The sequence below is a fragment of the Centruroides vittatus genome, unplaced genomic scaffold (genome assembly GCF_030686945.1).
Source record: "Centruroides vittatus isolate TY-2023 unplaced genomic scaffold, ASM3068694v2 scaffold_450, whole genome shotgun sequence".
Lineage (NCBI taxonomy): Eukaryota > Metazoa > Arthropoda > Arachnida > Scorpiones > Buthidae > Centruroides > Centruroides vittatus.
This window is the reverse complement of record NW_027122709.1, coordinates 2,004,148-2,026,250: the sequence shown is the minus strand read 5'-3', so window position 1 is coordinate 2,026,250 and position 22,103 is coordinate 2,004,148. Positions and strand designations below refer to the sequence as shown.

Sequence of the window (22,103 nt, the reverse complement as noted above, 5' to 3'; positions counted from 1 at the left end):
CACATTGTTAATCTCAGATTCTACCTTAACAAGGTGGTAATTTCTTTTTTGTCATCAGAAGTGAATGTCAATGGTCTTCCTGATCTTGGATCACCTTCACTTAACAAGAACCACTTTTAAATCTGTTATAACTATTTACAATTCTTTGGATTTGTCAATGTATTCGCTTTTAAAGCTTCTTTTCATTTCATTCATTCATTCATTCCAACAGCTTCTGTGCCAATTTTTCTACAAATTAAAGTAAAATTTAATGCCAATAACTGTTCCTTGAAATTGACCATTTCTGTAATTGCAGAACACTAATTACAACTCTTGATTGATAATGTTATTGTAGACCAACACCTAACAGATGAAAATTTAAATTTGACTCAGCGTTAAGAAAAAGTTCATTTACTCTTCCTTTCAATTTTTTAAATCTGTTGCTCAAATACACATTTGTCCATAAAATAAGTCCCTGCACTTTTTTTAATCATACCTTGTATTTCAGGAATTTTTTATGTGATTCATTTTAAAATATTCAGTTATACAATGACAAAAAACACAGTAAAAATAGATATCCAGAATAAACAAAATTTACAACAGTATTGTAGTATTGAAATTTATAAAAATAGCTTAATTGTCAAGAACTGTGAACAGCAATGGACTATTGCCAAGATATATACTTTCATTAGATCAATCACAAAGGATAACATTATTACAGCATAATTTTAGCATAATAGAATGTATAAAAATTATTGATGTAACTAAAAAGTTTGTAGCAGCAACTAAATAAACAAAATATTGTTGTAATAATAATTGTAGTACTTATATAGAACAAAACTAGAAAAATATTTTGTCTTTGGAAAAGAAAACTAAATACTTTTTACATAAGAACAATTCAAGGTCAACTGCATATCTAAACCAAACAATTAAACAGAGTTATTGAACTAACTTTAAGGCAATGTAAGTCATAAGCTTTGATTTATTTCTTTTCTATAATGCAACTATTTATAATAGAAAGAAAAAAAATTGACTCAAATCAAAGAATGAAAAATAAAATAATTTCAAGTACCGTATATCTCGGTGGATAAGACGACCTTCAGATAAGACGAAGTATAAATTTTCGTCAAAGTTTTATAGTTTTAGCATATATCTGTCCTATAAGACGACCCCCAAACTATCAATGTAAGGAACTGAGTCCGAGCGTTATTTTTATTTTATTATTATTTTTCCGTTTTATTATATTTTGTTTGGGGCTTATGTTTATTTAGGACGAAGGTTCCCCACCACTCTCTTGTTAGTAACGAAAAAAAGAAGATAAAACAACTCACAGAGAAATAAGCACCGTAGGAAAAATCTTGCGCACTTGCGCTGCCCAGCGGAAGTAAATGGTCCGCAGAAAAAAATGGAGGGGGGAGTCCCCACACTCACTAGTAAAGAAATACTTGATAAACCATCTTAACATCCCAGAAAATTATAAATACTTTGTAAACGGTTTATAAGCTTTGTCGGAAACTTAAAGCTGCCAGAAAAGAAAATTAATGTTAGCAACTAAGTACAGTCAAACCTGTTTTTATGCGCTCTTTTTATGTGCGATTTTTATTTGTGTGATTTTTTTAATGCGAATTTTTAATTTGTGCGGTATAGTTGGCGACTAGTCTCGTGCGATTCGTCATGTCTCACGTTGACTTATTATAGCTAAATAAACTTATTATAGCATAAATGCACTTATTATAGTAATATTATTGCATGAATATGCGAAAAATGAAATAATTTACTTTTTAAGTCAACAAAACACCACCTGGACAAAAATATGTAAAACAGACGATAGACCAGACGATGCAGTCAAGTGCTGACATCTGTTGTCAATAAATTCTATTTCGTACGGTTTTGAGTTATTTTTTATGTGAGACTTTTTTTTATGCGGTCCCTGTTGACCGCATAAAAAAAATATTTTTTAATTGTGTCGCGAAAACTATTATTTACAGCCATTCGTGAAGTTTCGTGAGATTTTTTTTTATGCGTTTTTTTTAATGCGGTCCCTATCCCCGCATAAAAACAGGTTTGACTGTATGTAAATAAGGGGTGTAACTCAGCTGAAGTGTGACATCACCTCACAGTATAAAACCCGTACGTTAACTGAAGAAGAGGGAGGTGATTTCCAAATCGAGGCGACTTTGAGAGCGAGGTGAATTCGAAAGCGAAGTATTTTCTGATAGAAGTCCAGATTGATAATTGGACGATCCAAGGTGTTAAAGAGGAATTCGATTGACGATATCGAAAGGATTGAGGAAATAGGTTCTTCGTATAGTGAGGTGACGGATAGACGTTTAATTAGTAAGAGATTTTGTTCATAGTTTGTAAGTATTTGATTTGTCAAATTTTCAAAGGGGAATTAATATTAAGTTAAGCTAAGTAGCTGAAAGACATCTTCACCCGTGATTACCGGTACAAATAAATTCCAATACAGTCTCTTCAACCTTAAAATTCCCGGTACATAAGACGACAGTTAACACATAAACTAACGTTTTCGATCCTCCACCGAGGTCTTCGTCAGGTTCGTTGATCATGGAATGCGAAAAGAATCGAACGCTTTCGAAATTCAAAAAAATCGAATATCCCCGCGTGCAGTAATGACGAATGCTACATCGTAAATTTAATAGACAGGAATAAAACATGATTACCACTGCGGATGTATCTCAGAGGCATATCGCCACGCGTACGATAATACGTTACTTTCCTTGAAATTAATACATTTCCCCGATTTGGTAGCCTTGTAAATCTCAAGAGTCTCCAAAGCCCTGATGTGGTCCGTCTTAAACGACTTCTTAATGAGTCTGGTGTTATCGAAGTCTGCCCTTATATCAACGAACCTGACGAAGACCTCGGTGGAGGATCGAAAACGTTAGTTTATGTGTTAACTGTCGTCTTATGTACCGGGAATTTTAAAGGTTGAAGAGACTGTATTGGAACTAAGTAGCTGAGTTTATTGTCGGGTTGACTTGTTGATTTTCGTTAATAAATTTTGTTTGGATTATTGACATCTGTACGTAGTACATTCTAGTTACTAATTAAATATATTTGAACTTTTTGATTTGACTTGATATTTATCGTTATTATTACTAATTTTTCGGTGCACGCTTAAAAGCCCAGGCCTGGCAAACTAATCTCAAATCTGCGTAAAGTACCCGTTAGGTTAACGGAAGTTTTACCAACCGCAGTTAGTGTCGGTTTCCTAAGATACTAAAAAAAGTACTTTACATCAATGGCCTATGAATTTAGTTTAGATTGGCGATCATCATCTGCATAATACTGTATAGCGTATACGGAATTATGTCCTATTTATAATTTTTCAAAATGAACAAATTTATTTTCTTGCATCTGGCAGCACTGCCTTATGATTATTGCAAGCATTCGCACTGATTCGGCATTTGGGTAATAACTTTGACTATCCATAAAAACGTTGTATGGGCTATTCTATTTTGTGAACATACCCTACTCTCTACTAGTAAATAATTACGGTTTGTCCGTCTTTTTTATATTGGTTTTAATTTACAAAAAATTAGATTTAAATTTATATATCTGTTCTATAAGATGACCCCGGATTTTGGGGGCCTTTTTTTATGATTCAACTATCGTCTTATCCGCCAAGATATATGGTAATTAAGAAAATTTGTCTACTTTTTACAAACTAGTAGTATAATAATTATAATGACCAGACATTATAACGTTGAAGCAGAAGAAAATTTAAGAAACATAACTATTATGAATATGAGCTGCTTATTTGCCAAACTGATTAACTCCACAAAATAAAAAGTAGAAAAATTGATAATATACATTACTTTTTAAAATTCCTTTTAAACTTTAAATTTAAATAGACATTGCAGAATGTATTTTTATACATTCTGCATTAAAGCATAGCTTTAATGTAATGATATAATAATCATATAAATAAATATAATAAATGTAACAAATAAATATGTTGTTACATTAAAAACATATTTAATGATTTATTATATAATATAAATGACATATAAAATCGGTTATGCAAAAAATGTAAAAATAATAACAATTATTCCAAGGATATATGAATGAAATTAATTGATCTGGCCTATAACTAGCTCATATGTTACATATAATATCAATATGTATGTTCAGGTACTAATAAAACTAAATTCTATTAGAGACGTCTTCTCAATAACAGAAGTACAGATAATTCGGATGATAATTTAGTTAGTTAAAGGTTATTGACAATTCAACAAATTTTTCAGTGTAAACAGACATGTCACCAGAAAATTTGCTGACTGACACCTGTTGAGTGATTTAATAGTATCTAACCTATAATATGTGTAAAAATTTATCTAGATCATAATAAACTATATGATATGTATAGGCAAATGAGTGTTGTAACTCTCCATCCCAAATCCATACAATATTCACCTTTCAGTAAGGTGCATGACCAAGAAAATATCTATAGGGCAAAATCTATATGCAATTCATTACTTTTCAACTAATATTCAGAAACTAAATATAATTACCAATTTCTTATATGACTTAGCCGGCATAGCTTAGAAATAAAACAACTTCTCTCCAAATCACTGGGAAGGGTGAACAACCCACGAGAACCTTATTATATCCCAGTAATGACAAATTTTAATTAAAACTAATGTTTTCGACCATAATCATGATCTTACTCAGGCTTTTGACCAGTACAATTCAAATATGGAATGTGTCGAACAATATGTTTAAATTATTTTAAAATTCTGAACATTTAAAAGATAGCAGATAATTTTTAGTCGTATGTGCTACAGTAAAGATAAAAACATCCTTACACCACAAAAAATAAATAATAAGATGTACTTAATGGTGTAGAATAGGTATCTAATGTTGCTCTCGTTTTTTCTCATAGCACCACCTCCACGCATAAGAAACATTAGCGGCATCCTTTGTGTTAATACAGTTGCTGGCCAGTCCGGCTTTGTAAATTTCTAAAGCTTCCAGGTTGCGAAGGTGCTCAACCTGATGTGACATCTTCACTAATTTGGCCTTATGGAGGTTGATTTGTATTTCAGGGTCTGTGGTGTAGACGGCTAGGATGGTGGTATGCCTTTTGCTGGTGATATCATACCCGTGCTCCTGTATTCTTTGCTTAGTGAGTGCCAAAGGCATACCTCCATAAGGCCAAATTAGTGAAGATATCACATCAGGTTGAGCACCTTCGCAACCTGGTAGCTTTAGAAATTTACAAAACCGGACTGGCCAGCAACTGTATTAACACAAAGGATGCCGCTAATGTTTCTTATGCGTGGAGGTGGTGCTATGAAAAAAACGAGAGCCACATTAGATACCTATTCTACACCATTAAGTACATCTTATTATTTATTTGTTGTGGTGTAAGGATGTTTTTATCACTATTATAGCACATACGGCTAAAAATTATCTTCTAGCTTTTAAATGTTCAGAATTTTAAAATAATTTAAACATATTGTTCAACGCATTCCATATATAGGCTAAATTGGTATTAACAACTCTATTGTAATGATTAGAAGTAAGCTTATATGAGAAGAAACATGTAGAATCATGGTTCTCATCAAAGTAATTTTTAAAACAAAGCTGATTACTCAAACTAGTCATTTGTAAGTATTATCTTCTAAGCGATCAGCCTTGTGTTAAAAATCAGTTTGATGAGAACCATGATCCCATGTATTTCTTCTCACATAAGATTACTTTTAATCATTACAATAGAGTTAAAATATAACAATTTATCTTTCATTCCATTAAATTATTATATTAAGTAATTTAATTATCGTTATCATAGTTTTATAACAAGTAATCTTTTAATAAAAGAAAAGCTTACAGTCGATAACAGGAACGCATAGCTCCATGGCTGAATGGCTAGAATAATAAATTTAAAAATATATTTATATATAATTTATTTAATTTACAAAATAAAAAGTTTATTAATTAGTTACATGAATTAATTTATGGTATAGATATCAATACCTCTTTAGCAATTTTTACTAATATATCATCAGTTATCCAATCTTGTTTGAGAGCACTAAAACGATATCTTCTAACAACTTCAGTTTCCAATTTTTCTAAATGAAATTCTTCCCACGGATCTTCTAAATGAAGAACTTTTCTTGCTGCTTCCTTCCATTGCAATCTTACCAATGTTGCTAAATTTAATACAGTAAGAAAATTAAAACTTTGTCTTAAGAGTTTTAAGAAATTATCTGTAATATAAAGTTATTGGATTTCATTCTTTCAATCAGTTTTTATCTAAACTAACTGAAGTTTGTTTGAACACAAATCGAATGATGAAATTTTATATACTAAAATCAAAAAGTAAAGAAACTAGAAAAAAAAACTATATATACTCTAGAACAATGGTATTCAAACATCTTAACAGTGAGACCCCAAGGTAATTTTCTGCGACCCATTTGGGGTTGTGACCGATAGATTGAATACCACTGCTCTAGAAGAACAAATATGAAAACAATTGTTAGCCTGAGAAAAAATTCACTAACAGAAAAATATAGCTACTAAAATACTTTATCAGACACACAACATTGAAAGTAATGTAATCTATTCAGTGGAACTATTTCCATTCAATTTCAGGTGTATACTGAAGAAAGCTTGATAACTCATATTCAATGTATGCATATATGCAATATATTCAATGTATGCATTGTATTTTATTTCTGTCTAACCAGTATGTGCTACAATAGTTAATAGATAATACTAATAAACTAATAAAAACAAATAGATAATTTGTTTTTATTAGTTTATTAGTTTTTTGTAGATCTAAATGTAACTTATAAATTTTATACATACAATCTTAACATTTATAAAAGCATATATTTTATTTTATTTATAATAAAACTAAAATACTAAAGTGAATGTTCTCACTATGTTATAATAAAATGTGACTTCTATTGACAAATACATCTTACAGTATATCTTAATTCTTAAAGTTTATTCATTTTAAAATTGAGGTACCATGCTTTTAAATGATTAGAAATCATTTATTTCACTTGTATTTATCATTCATAAAGTGGTAAAGATTTTAAGGGGGGGGTCAAGTTTTGTTGGACGTCCAAAAAGGAGAGGTGTTACAGAAACTTGGGCAAACTGGAATAAGAGGGGGAAGGAGAGTAAAAATTTCAAGAAAATTGCAGACATAATTTATGGACAGCCCCCTTATTAAATTTATTTACAGTTTTTTAATTATTATTTTTTACAGACAGTTCTTATGTTACAGACAGATCTTATGTTATCAAATAAGATATCTGAGATGTTAACATTACAAATTTAAAAACCAATCTGATTTTATAAAATATTCTAAAAGTAATTAAAAGAAACAAAAAATAAATTCACATTTATTATTTTGACTTCATCAGGTAAAAGTTTCAGAACGTAAATTCAAATTAAATTCAAACTTTATAACCACATGGAACACTATTAATTAATTTTTTTATTTAAGAATTTCATAACTAATCAAACTTAAATTTTAAAATATTTTTTTTATTACTTAAAAGGAAGACTTAAAAACTGTAAAATATGGTTTATTTCATAGACTGGCAAGTTGACTTGATTTGAAAAAGCAATGTATCATTTCTGCAAACAACAATAATTGCCTTGGTTTAATTTAATTTGTGTAAAAATTTTCAGAAAATTTTAATAGAGCATGAAATTTTAAAAAAAGTTTAATTTTCTAAAACTAGTTGGGTTAATTTTGCAGGCATTTTTGCATTTTATATTTCTCTTTTGTTTATGAATACAAACACAAAGCTCTGTAGGTTGTGCGGACATATTTGACAAAAACAATATCATTTTGTATCCAAATCTTTAAAAACTCCACTGCCAAGGCAGTGAAGTTTTTAAAGTAATTAATAAGTTCTTTTTAATTTTATTACAAAAGGTTTACCTTTATTTAATCAACATTTTAAAGTATTTACATTTATTTTTTTTACACAAATATACACATCTTTTGATTTTTAAAAAAATTTTTGAAATTTTATCATAGTTCTACGTTAATTTTACTTTATGAATTTCTTTTTTTAAATCAACTTTTATAAAAATTTACTTTCATGTTTATACAGCTTAGGCCGCGACTCCACTAGCCGTAAAAGGGCCGTAAAACCCCTCGCCGTAATAGCTTTTAATCACGTGACCATGATATTTTACGCCTGAGCAGGTCGTAAAACCAACGTAAAAGCGAGTTGAGCAGTGTTCAACTTTCAAAGTGAATACGACCGTAAACCGGTACCATCCACCAATCAGAAGTCAGTGAAATCTAGGTCATTGTGACACGGTGCGAAAATGGTGGAAAATGAGCTTTTGTGTACATTCTCTCGTGGCTACTCTAGAAGATCTGGAAAGATTTATTGAAAACATCCGAAAATATTCATGTATCTACAACAAGAGGTATCCCGATTATAATAATGGATGCCCAAAACACGCGATATGAACGGCCAAAGGAAAATCCTTCAATTTAGAGGAGTATATAATAAAAAAGCTAAGCTTATAAGTGCTGTATATTATCTTAATAATATAATAATAAAAGTCAATATATGAAAGTAAAGATATTACTTTTACTACATTTGTAATTATAGTACAGAAAAAACTCGTAAAATGTAATTATTGTCTTTATATCGATATATCACATATACACCGTAATAGTACCATCGCTGTAAAAAGCTTCGCTAGCCGGACCTCCACCGCAATCCGAGCGCAAACGCAAATAGGTCACGTGATTAAAAGCTTTTACAGCGAGGGTTTTACGGCTGTTTTACGGCTAGTGGAGTCGCGGCCTTATGAACACAAAGCTGATTCAAGTGTTCACTAACATAATTTTAAGAAATAGTCAAAGTTCTGTAATAAAGGACTGAGAAGGAGCAGAAGGCCCAAAATGCATTTCCTGGTATAATAAAGTTGAAACAGTCCTAGTTTTTAAAGAGCTGAAAGATGTAGTGGTTCATCCCTTGGAGGATTGGTTATTCAAAGTATGTTGGAAAAACAAAGTTTATCTTTGTCAACATTAAAATTAAAGTGTATGTTAAATTTTACAGTTACTTGTGTCATTGTTTGATTTTTTTCAAAATGAGAAGATATATTTACTGGATGATTTCAATGGTAGAACTGGAATCCTGAATGAAATGGATTGGGGAAATGGTCTTTTCCCTTTGTTGGATTATAGTGTCTACCAGAGCTCAGAAGATAAATGTATTAATAAGATTGGAATTGTGATGCTCTGGACAGGTCCGAACCTCACAGAAATTTGTGTTAAAACCATTTATAAATAGAAAAAAATTATCTTCTTTTTTAGAGGAAAAAAATAGAAGTTAAAAATAGTTTTTCCTAATGAAAATGACGCAAACTTTTAAACAATAGAACAATGGAGAAACACAGATTGTCTATCTCCAAATGGGAATGAAATTAAACTTCAATTTTGACCTCTCCCGCACCTCCGAAAGGTTTCAAATTGTAACCAGGTGACGAGGAGAGACCAATCAGAAAGTGGAATCAGAGGAAAACAGATAAAACCTGAGAATTCAAGGACGCGACGGCTTCTTCTCCCAAAAGTTCCAAGTGACGGATCTATTGTTGTGTGTGTGTCTCGTGCCCATCTTCGTCTCAGTCTCCCGATCTCGGATTGACATCTTTCCATCAACGGAAACCGATTGCATCATCCTGGAGTCGTCGAGGGAACTGGCCATTCGCAACCCAGAGACACTCCTTCAAAATGGGACTATATTGGAAAGAAGAGGAAGACCCAGAGGCTGCTGCCGACCTAGAACTTCCAAGATGGCGGAAATCTTGTAAGCTCCTTTCGTGTCAAATAAACGGTTTCTTGTAACTGTAGAATCTGTCTCCGTGCCAATCGCCCACATACGACCCTTTGCGACTGCTTGACCCTCTTGATATAGTCTGCACCCTGTCAGCAACCCTACAGAATGAAGTTAGTGGGATTGTGTCTATCTAAAGGCTTGATGAAGTAAATGGCTGAGTTAAGAAGGACACACAGGGAAAATATACTTTCTTTTCACATTTGGGCAAAAGTGTAATTGATTATTTATGTATAAATGGTTTGGCAGCTGAGAATTTAAAGTATTTTAGTATAGACGATTGCACTGAATCGGATCATATGATGCTGCATCTAGAAATTTCTGCTAAAGGTTTGAAAAAGGATTATTGTAGGCAATTAGTTCAGTCAAGCACAAAATGGAAGAAGGAATGGAAGGAGCTGTTTGTAAGCAAAATGCAAGGTATTTGTTGGGACAATCAATTTGGCAATAAGATAAGTGACTTAAAATGCTCTGACTGATGTGGTATTAGGTATTTTGAAAAAACTTAGATCCAGAGAAAAAAGAATTAAATGCCTTTCTAGGCATAATCCAGAATGGTTTGATGATGAGTGTCAAGAGCAAAAGGTTAAGCTGAAAAATAAGCTTATGAGATAGAGGAGACTTGGAGAGGATTGGAGATTAAAAGAGTATCTGTTATTGAAGCAAAATTTCAGAGCACTTTGGAAAAGTAAAAAGCAGGAATATCTGACTGGTTTTAATCAACTGCTCTCAAATTGTAAGTCTAGTCAAATGATCAGGGAGTGTATTCATAAATTGGAAGGTAGAAATAGATATCGTATCCCAGAAAAGATTGAAACAGAATTGGTTATGCATTTTAAGAGTTTATTGTTTACTGGTAATTTAGATACAGAAATTGTTTGCCTGGAGGTGACATCTGTAAGCTATTTAGATATGGATATCTCTCTTGAAGAATTAGAATCTGTTCTGAGTGAGGCAAGGTCAGGTAAAGCAGCTGGCCCAGATGGCATTCTGATGGAATGTTGGAAGATGGCAGATGAGCAACTGCAGTAGAAATTGTTGAACTTTTCCAATAAAGTTTTGGTATTTGGATTTTATCTGGATAGTTAGAAAATAGATAATATTCCCCATTTTTAAATCAAGAGATGTATATAATAAAAGTAATTATAGAGGAATTACATTGTTGAACACTGTCAGTAATATCTTCTCTATGATCCTCTGCAAAAGGTTGGTATTTTGGACAGAGAGTGAACAAATTTTGTCAGAAATACAGCATGTATTCTACAGTGGATCATATATTTGTTCTGTGGAACTTGATAAGAGAGAGGTTGGTTAAAAAACGAAGTAAAGTATATATTTGTTTTGTAGATTATAGAGCTGCATTTGATTCAGTGAATCATTTGAAACTATGGAGGAGGCTTTCTGAGTTGAGGTTAAGTTACAAAGTGGTTAATCTATTAAGATTGATGTATACAAATATGTTGGCTTTTATGTCTGTTAACGAAACTTCTTCGGAATCTTTTTACTGTAATAAAGGAGTTTGGTAGGGATGCCCATTGAGTCCATTACTGTTTTCCTTGTATGTTGATGGTTTGGTAACAAGGCTGAATGAAATTCAAAATTATAATGGTTTATGGATAGGAAACAATACATATATTAAGGTTTTGCTATATGCTGATGATGTGGTGATAGTGGCTGATACACCGGTAGAACTACAATTGGCAATTCATGGTTTGCTAAGTTTTTCAATTAATATGGACTTACAAATTAATATTAATAAAACTAAGATAGTGGTTTTTCAAAATGAAAATAGAAGATCAAGTAAATTTAAATAAAGAAGAAATTGAAACTGTGAAAAAATATAAGTATTTGGGTATTTTGTTTAAATATAATCTTAATGTAAATGACCACTTTGAGATTACTGCAAGGAAAGCCAAAGGTGCTTTGGTGAAGTTAAATTGGTGAAAGCCAAAGGTGCTTTGGTGTAAAATATTTAATATCTCAGGGTTATCTTCATGTTTCCCACACCTCAGATTATTTGATTCAATGGTTAAATCTGTTTTGTCTTATGGAGCTCTGGTTTGGGGTCTGGGGAATGTCAATACCTTTGAGCTAATTCATAGAGATTTTTTGAAGAAAATGTTAGGTTTGAGATTTCATGCATCAAATGTTGCTGTTTTATGGGAAACCAAATGGGTACTGCTAGAATCTTTTTTATAAAAGCTGTTTTAAAGAATTACATAAGAATACTGGAATTATCTGAGGGTAGGCTACCTAAAATTAGTATGATTAGAATGTGGACAAAAGTGGAAAGCAGCTCTTGGTAGTTTGACTTTAAAAATTGGTTGGAATGGCTGGGATTCAGTGAGATGGTTAGAGAGAAACAAGCTGACAGATGGAAGGAACGAATTCTGACCATAGTAATGAGATGTATAGAATTGGAGTTACAGGAGATGAGGAGAGTGTTGGGCAATTCTGGATTGTTAAGATATTATAGTATTGTAAAGCCTGATTTTGGCATGGCAGCTTACTTAACAGATGGTAGATACTCTATGGTGATAAAGAAACAGATAGCAAGGCTTAGGCCAAATTGTGTTATATCAAGGAGAGACGCTCCTGTGTAATCAGCCACATAGGTATAGTGAATGGTGTTTTCATACGTTTTGTAACTGTGAAAATAATATGTATGGTGAGTACATAAGAACGTTACACGGTAACTCAAACTCAAACTTTTGTGATTTGTTTAAATTTAATAACAGGTTAATGAAACTAAATGGTTTGAGTTAGAGGATTTTTTGTTTTGTTCACCTCTTTGATGTATTTAATTATTGTCAAATAAAGTATTCATTCATTCATTCAATATATTTTAAGTCAGAAATTGCAAAGTAGAGAAATATTTTATTCCTAGCAGGTAGGCCCGGCGTTGCTTGGGCAAAAGTAACGATAACGAACATTAAGATTATTACATTATAGTTAACCTTACCCATTTTCACAGAATGCAAGAATTGGGTCCCTTGTTTCCAGACTAATTAGAGAATTTTTAGATGGATCTAAAAATATGTTCGATTTCCCGCAAAAATGAAAAAAAACTGCATCTGCGTCTTGCACGTCGCTTTCTCTTAACACTGCCATTGTTGATGGAAGTGTATGTACAAAATCAGTTGTACAGTGTTAATTTATGCCATCTTGTACTTTTGTGACAACTATATTTGCTCTAAAATCAATTCAAAATTAGTTTCACTTGTACATTTTCTCAATTCCCTCGAAAAACATATAAACAGGGTTCAACTGTAAAATAAAACAAATAATGATTTTTCAAATGAATAACATCTATGAAGAATTAGTGGTATTCAGCTGTATATTATTGGAAGAGTATGCTGTAAATTATATAATGCCTGCCATGGTAACAGAAATGGGCACAAATAACAGTGCTTCCCTCTCTAAAAAAGAAAAAAATTTCTGTTAATTAATGTGTGCACCATTAGTTAACTGAATTTCCTCATGCAACATGTTCTCTTTCTCTGTCTGACCACCTAGTGTGCACATGTCCATAACTTATAATGCAGATGGATTTTATTCTCTGTCCATCCATCTAAGTGTATGCTTACCTTTATCATTCATTTTCTTTTTATACTAATAGTTCTTTTTAGCATCAACAGAATCTAAAATATCTTTCAATTCCTCTTCTTTAGTAATGTTCAACACTTCTTGTGGCAAAAATAAAATGTTCAAACCAATCTTTATTTTTCATCTGAACAACACTTAATATGGAGCTCTTGATACCTACATAATAGGCCAGTGGTTTCCAACCTTTTTGTACCTGCGCCCCCTTTAAAAAAAAATTGTTGTGCCCCCTTAATTTTTCTAACAATCTAATTTCATAAATACTCAAAGCGCGCTCGGCTCCAAACGCGAAAGCGAGATGTTCTCGTTCCAGCAAGAGTATGGATAAATGTTTTAGCATTTGTACCCGAAAAATTCGCGGCGAGGATTGTGGATTACGTATACCTATTTTGCTAATTCATTTTTTTGACACCTATTCGACTTTTTTGGTTTGTATTTGAAAATGGTATTTTGGAAACAGCTGCATGCCCCCCTTGCAACAGTCTCGCGCCTCCCTAGGGGGGCGCGCCCCACGGGTTGGAAACCACTGTAATAGGCTCTGTTCTTTAGTAACTGGATGAATCTTATACTTTAACTCCGAAGAAGATTACTTTATCCAACATCCACATTATGATCATATTTTCTATATCTTGGTTTTATACCTACCCTTGAGATTGATTATATCAGGGTTTGCCATGCACAATTTCACATTTTATAGAATTCTAAATCATTAATTATTGAAAGTAATGATTCAAAACTCTATATATATATACAAAAAATATTAATTTATTTCAATAACAGTTTTATAATAATAGGCTTATTGTTCCTTTATCTTTACCTGAATCAAGATAAATTTATTAAATTCTTACAAAAATAATGATAGTTATTACAATTAACTTTAATCTTAGACAAATTATGACATTGAAAAAGTTGAAAGTTAATATATAATTTTCAGACAATAAGATTTGTTGAAAAATCAATTTTCTGAATACATGCTGACTAGATACTAACAAACTGATTATAGGAAGATAAATTGCAAATTTTAATTTAAAATTAATTAGAAAAATATTTATTAAATTATATTTTATAATAAGATTCTTAAAAGTTTTAATTATATAATAAGATTCTACAATAGACAATCTTAAGAGTCATATTAACTTTTACTTACATCGACTTATATTCTTTCCATTTATTACACCTTTTTTTCGTTTAAGCCCCATAGCTGGTGATAATGGTGGCATTGTATTTTCTGCTTTCTGTATTTGGCTAATATTTTCACCAATATCAGAAAAACTTAAAGGTTGAAGTACAAGGTCAAAGCCTTCTTCTTCCATAACTCAAATCACTTTTTGGTATTTAATAATAGCCTTTACTGAGTGCTGAACTGTAAGCCAAAGCAAACAGAGGTTTTGCAGGTATCGTTAAACCCTATGAAAAAGATTTATATACTGTATGTTATTATCTGTACATTATCAATATTAAATATATATATCATTACTACTTTCTTAATTGTATAATAAACAAAATAAATTCCATTTAGAAACCAAGTACATTTTCTATATATATTAATAACTTTAAGAGAGACCTTAGAATGAAGTAAAAATTGACTCTGAAAACATTTATGTAGTACTGTTTTCCAATGAAACCTGATTATTTCAATAACTTGTATATTATTCTTATTTTTAATTAACTTTTAAAAGATTTTTTGTATGATTTTAAATTCTCCAATATAAGAAAAAAAAAAAATTTTCAAAATATTACATATCTGTTACTTATAAATAAAAAGCTTTTTATAATTTATTATTTACCTCAGATTTATTAATAATATTAATTTGTATGTATTATTTGCAACCTCATTAGGTTATTTGTTTTAATGATTAGTTCCTGGATTATAGGAATTGCTATAATAACTTCTTTTATAAGTCCATATAAATTTTAAATAATCACTCAACATTTTTAGTATGAATATATGCTAGAAATGATCACTATTAATCATCAATTATCATGCTGAAACACTTCATTAACTTGTTTGTTCAACTGCACAAATTGACTGAATATATCCAAGTCAGTTTTGATAAAATATAATATAAAATTTAGGTTAATGTTACCCTTGGTGCCAAGATGGTGGCTCGTCTCTGATTCCAGCAAGGAAACAGTGGGACGTATGTTCTAACCTAACCTATTCTAATAAATTACCATAATTATTAGCAACCAAATTATTAGAATAGGTTAGATTAGGTTAGAATGTGCGTCCCACTGTTTCCTTGCTGGAATCAGACAAGCCGCCATCTTGGCACCAAGGGTAACATTAACCAAAATGTAAAATTAAAACACTAAATAAAAACAACTGATGAAACAACCAAATTTGTGATAAAAAAAAATTATGGATTTTATAATTTTCTTCTTCACAAATTGAGCCACATATTTATATAAACAAATCACACACCTCTGTTTGTTACTAAGAAGTAACAGCCCATTTTAGAGGTAAAAAATTATAAATATAAATAAACTGGTTTTTTTTACTAATGGTTACAAATAACAAAAATTCAACAAACTGAATATAATCGTAAAACTATAAATAAATTATAAAAAAAATTTTACATTTATACATTTATCCATTCCTTATCCATCTAATAATATGATAGATTTTAAATATTAATCTTCCAACAATCAAAATTCATTTGGTATTGAGAAATAAATTAAAATTAAAAATATGCAAATTATCTTATACTATACAAAACAATATGTAAATTATAAAGATAATTTTTTTTATATTGAAGGCCATTCAGTAAGGATAAAATCTGTTCAAGTAAAATCTAAACAAGACCATCCCGACAGAAGTAAATTAAGTGGAAATCTATTTTATATCTAGTTAGAAGAAATATTTTATTTATATTAAAATAGTATATATAGTTAATATAAGAAATATAACAATTCTTACATTAAAATATATATTTTTTTATTTTTAATTAAACTTGAAAATAAAAGTGATTAGAACAGAAGTCTTGAGCTCCTTACAGAAATTTCAAAAAGTTTCTGTAATTGTAATGCAAGTAATAAATATTTGGAAATAAAAGCATCTATCACTGTGCCAATAACATAGAAGGGTTGTTCTAATCTGAAATAAATTTAGGCAATTTTTAACCTTATCAGTTCATTTAACAATGCTGTAAATTTTAGATGTTAATATCTAATAATTTATGACCAAATGCTACACCTACAGAAAAAAATTTTCTTACGAAATTAGATTTACATCTGTGATCATTATTGCGAGAAATGAATAAGAATTTAAAACTTTTGAATGTTTCCTTTTAAATTTTTGAATTTATTTGAAAAATAAACACATTAATCCGTAAATATTTCAATAAATATATAATAAATTTGTCATTCCATAATCCTGATTTAAAAAAAAAAATTTAATTTGTAACAATCTGCTTTGTATTTCAACATAACACTTAGATTCTCTTTCCTTAATTTTACTATCTGATTAAAATATTAATTTTTTCAAAAACTTATACTTTCTTTGTAATTAAGGTAATAATAATAAAAATATAGAATAATAAAACTGATTACCGTATTTTACGGACTATAAGGCGCACTTTTTTCTTCGAAAAATTGCTTCCAAAATTCAGGTGCGTCTTATAGTCCGTAAAATACGGTATATTAATTAATCTATGTATATTTATGTTTTTATAGTTAAAATTTTTAATCTTATGCATTTTATATTTCTTTTAAATTTTCATTTTTCTGCATTCTATTTTATGTCACTATATTTTATAAATGAACCCGATAATCTCTTCCTACAAAGCCAAAAACATTTGTTCGTAATAATAAAAATGATAGATTTGATATTTGCTTTTCAGTTCTCGAGTCTTAAATAATATACAGTAATTCGGTGTTGTTACACATGAAATTATATGCGTAATATGTATATTTGAATAATGTAACTAATTAAAAGCATTCTTTTATTTTGAATACTTATTTTAGCAATTCTGTTTGCTCCAATTTTGAAATATCACATTAAATTTGTATTTTTCCCAATATAAATGCCATTTTTCAGAACGGATGAAACAAAATTAAGAAAAAACCACAACTATTTTTACCCGAATAGCTTGACTGACACATGGTTTTGTTTCTAATTACTTAACAATAGTATCTAATATATCTGGTTACTATTTTAAAGTTTATTTTGTTGTTTACTGGCACAGAGGTTAGGTTTTTAAAGTTTTTAAATAATTATTTTGGAAACCCATAAGTACCTTTAAATATTCAATTTCTGCACTTTAATATCATTTCACCCTATTCAGATATATTTCACATAATACAATGAAAAATTATTATTTTAAAACTATCTCAAAACATTAGTTTCTTTGTAATAAACTAAAATTTTTAAATATTAAAAGTAACACTATTAAAATATATATATATATATATATATATGTACTAAACATGCAACATGAAGCGATTATTAAAAAAAAAATAAAGAATTTAAAAATCCTGAAAAAAAGTAATGAAAATGAAGAGATTCTTAATTTGATTTGAGGCAAAATCTTAATTTGACTGAAATAATTGTTAAGATATGTTAATACTGTAAAAGTACATTCAAAATATAATATTATTTACCATTTTAAATTGAAATCGAGGAGTAATCGCACGAATAAACATTCCCACTAGCAGTCAACGAATTGAACAGAATGTTGCAATTGGCAACCGTATTAAATTTGTATTGTATCATTGGCCTATTTAAAACAATTCCTTAACCTTTCATAACCGACCTTCGCATAAACGATGGGTTAAGGTCGAAAAATAAGCAAATAAAACCATTATACACATTACCTATTCTAAGTACAGGTAATTTTTTTATAGTAAAAAAACGCCTACATAACGTAGATAGCATAATTTTTAGAACTTTCAAAATACGTTAGATAAATAACACTAAAACGAACCACAATTTTAATTATTGAACTGTTTATTCTCTATAAAGGACAGCATTTAACTCAATATTGGCATATATCCAGTTCCAGTCACGCGACGGTACTTTAGTACATTTAACACAAGCGCATACGGCATGCCAAAGGCACGTTTCCAACTTCAGATAAAAATATCAAATTCCCAAAGAAAACCAACTTCAAAACAAGGCAAAACTATCTCGAAAAATTGTAGTTATATAAATTACATACATCTATACCCATTTGATCTAAAAAAAACTAAACATTTCCCCATTCAAAAGCCGATAAACGAATACTAGTCGGAAACAACTTCTCAAGAGGTAGGTCGCGATCTCCGTATCCAGGGGTAAACGTCCCGTTATTTTGGTACTCAAAAAAGAGATGGCTAAAAAAAAAAAGTGCTCTAAAAATGGAAAAGTTGATTTATCCAGCTAAATATTTTAAAATAACCCAGATATATTCGACAATATTTTAATTAAATATGAATAAAAATTAATTAGAATAGCGTAAAACTCGAATATATTTTTAAAGAAATTTGATACTCGAGCATAAATCACCAAACCAATTTACGTTAGAATCGCATTATTTCCTGTTTATAACATTTTGATAACATTTAAACCATTAAAACAAATTTTTCAGAAAAAAACATTAATTAAATTGCACTTTTACGGTCGAATAACTTCAAAATTTGTACCGAAAATCGAGGAAAAAATCCAATTACAGTTTTCTAACCTATATTATGTTTAAATCGTTATTTACAATGCTAAATGTGTATATTATTATAATAAATTTTATCAGCAAAATAAATTATATGGAATAAAACGTAACGTGATTCCATGCTAAAATTTCATTCTATTTTCTTTTTATTATTATCTCACAACATATCCTTTTTATGGAGGTTTGCACCAGGCATTCTTTACCTGTATACCCGTGCGCTTAAACGAATACATTTGATTTATAGAACGTATTGAAGTGCACTTTATTGTTAAAGCAAAAATTCCATCTAACGATAAACTTGTTGTTATAAATTATGCATTTTAAATAAACTGGTTTTTACGCGTATTTTAGTTCCCCGTGTACATGTATAATGCTCAAGTCCATCGTAAACCGCTGAGGCTCAGTAAGATGATCAATAATACAGTACATTTACATACGTTATATATAACTACAGCATCAATATTTTATAATCTACATTTTAAAAATATATATTTTATTTTTCTTGGTAGAAAATTTATTCAAAATATATTAATTACACGATGATAATTATTAAGGCTAAGCGCTAAAAATCAGAATTAAAATTTTTATAACTGTATGATTTTTAGTGCTTAAATGTCCCGATTACACTTAGTTAATTAAATTACACTTTAAAAAACACACTTCATACAACCGAATAATTTTATTTTTTCATACTATTACTTGTATACAACTTACTGAACAGCCACTTCTCCGAGAGAAGTCTTTGAATTGTATAGTCCTGTAAGGGAATCACCTGAAATATTAAAAATAATACAGTTTTAATACGAAAATTTTGTATTTGTTTCAAATATTTATTAATATAAAAAAATATATTATTACATATTTACAAGAAGGAAAACTATGTAAATAGACTTATAGGTCAAAATCACAACATTGACAATTCCAGAGAATTTTTTTGTGAAATAAACGGGTCATTAAAAACTAGTTATCTCCACTTTCACGATCATCCTACTTGTTTTCGTTTTGTTTTTCTTTACCTTTCTCGTAACAAAACAATAATGAATGGAACAAGTTCCGAAAATAATTATAATATTCCTAAAATTGAAGATTATTGTGGAGAAAATCTGCATTAAAATAAACAGATTACCTCAGTGCATTTTTATAAATGAGTTAATTATCGTTCAGTGTATTATTAGCATTGTTTAATGCATTGTTTTGCATTATTACTAGCCTTTTAATTCATTGTTTTGCATTATTACTAGTCTCTTAATTCATTGTTTCGCACTATTACTAGTGTTTAATGTATTGTTTCGCACTATTACTAGTGTTTAATGTATTGTTTCGCACTATTACTAGTGTTTAATCTATTGTTTCGCATTATTACTAGTGTTTAATCTATTGTTTTGCATTATTACTAGTCTTTTAATTCATTGTTTTGCATTATTATTAGTGTTTAATATATTTTAATAAATAAAATAACGGGTTTATAACGTTACTAAATAATAAAAAAACCACACACACACACACACACACATTTACGATAGTCGATCTTTAAATATTTAAAATAAATCAATTACAGAAACGTGACTGCAAGTAATGAAATCGATTATTTTTTTATTTGTAAATATGGCACGAACAATGTGTACGAGGTCGGCCATATTGTCAACGTGAATGCAAGTGTTTGTCAACAAATGATCAAATGCATGGTCCTACCTTGTCCGAGTGAAGAGAATGATTGAAGTTTAGAATGATTTTAAGAATCTGAGACATCGGTGTCACGATAATTATTCCCTTTCTATCCCTAACACCAGCCTCGAATGCAAGGCTGATCCGATCGACACTTTAATAAACGAAACCACGAAACGTCCAGGAAGTTTTAACCTTCCCGATTCTCTGTTTTCTAAAATGCGACTGCGACTAACGAAAATACGTTGGACGACGAACAATTTTGCTCCGATACGAAACCCACGATCAAACGTCAATGACAGACGACTCGTGATGACTGCAGACGCGCTGAACCGCTATTCTCCACCAATGGCCTTTCGCCCTCCCGTTCACGTGACCGTCTTCCTTCCTTCGTTTTCTTTTTCTAGAACGACCTTGACATTGTTTATTATTATTATGAAAAGGTTTATTTATTTTTATCCGTCTATTTTCAAAATAAACTATTCGTCTGTATAAATAAAATAATCAAATTCGATAGGAATTTTTATGTTACGTAACGGTGCGTCGCGGCGCGTGCCAACGATTGTATTAATGTTCGATTGGATTTTAGTTTCAAAATTTTATCGATTTGTAAACCATCGTTTTATTGGTGTAAAAAAAAGCACGTGTCAAAGCGAAGTTTTATTGGCTGGCAGGTGTATTTTAAATTATTCTTCCGCGCAGAATTTTAAAAATGGATTCTTTCGTGGGGGAAAATAAATATATAAAAACAATTAAAAATTGTAGTTAAAATTCATACAATAAATAGAAAAAAATATGTAATATATCAATATTTAAACTAATTTCTTTTCAGTTTAGATTGGGAAGTATTAGATGAGAAGAGGCCTTAAGAAGACTTTAAATGTGTACGAACAATATATAAAATTAAAAATGGAATATTCAATAAATTTCACATTCGTTTATTCTTAAATTATTAAAACTTTATAATGAAAATATTCTTCAAACATTTACAGTATTCGTGGAAAGATTAAAGAATATGACAAATGAAAAAGAAACGAGCAATTATTTATTGTGATATCGTCACAATGCCGGGCTGCAATTTTTTTATCATATTTTTTTATCATATTTTTAAATCATTTAATTTAAAATTCATGCTTTCCACCTCAAATTAATAGTTGCTTGCCCCTGTACATCATACTTTTCCTTCAACAATAGAGTCGTGACAATCGTCTATTATCTGCTTTCGAGGGGAAAGGTTTGAATTGAAAAAATGTGACTTCCGGTTTGCATCGGAAGTTTATGGGGCTTCCTGTCCCTAAGGTTTCCATCTCGGATTTCATATAACGCCGTTCTCGAGATTAAAACAACAGTGGGAATTTAT

At 30.0% G+C, this 22,103-nt stretch overlaps 1 protein-coding gene across 2 annotated transcripts in view; it reads right to left on the bottom strand.

Moving 5' to 3' along the window:
* The window catches only part of LOC136989213 (eukaryotic elongation factor 2 kinase-like), a 53,956-nt gene extending 32,873 nt beyond the window's left edge, over window positions 1-21,083 (bottom strand). Inside the window, exons 1-5 of one of the 2 annotated variants that reach the window (XM_067287306.1) lie at window positions 20,771-21,083; window positions 19,793-19,850; window positions 14,581-14,840; window positions 5,983-6,158; window positions 5,837-5,874 (exon numbers count right to left, since the gene is read on the bottom strand). In XM_067287306.1, coding sequence (XP_067143407.1) covers window positions 5,837-5,874; window positions 5,983-6,158; window positions 14,581-14,746 — 380 coding nt within the window. In that variant the 5' untranslated portion in view covers window positions 14,747-14,840; window positions 19,793-19,850; window positions 20,771-21,083. Of the gene's footprint in view, window positions 1-5,836; window positions 5,875-5,982; window positions 6,159-14,580; window positions 14,841-18,035; window positions 18,233-19,792; window positions 19,851-20,770 lie in introns of those variants that run through there. The other variant, XM_067287307.1, reaches the window with a different exon arrangement.
* Window positions 21,084-22,103: the final 1,020 nt, after the last annotated feature.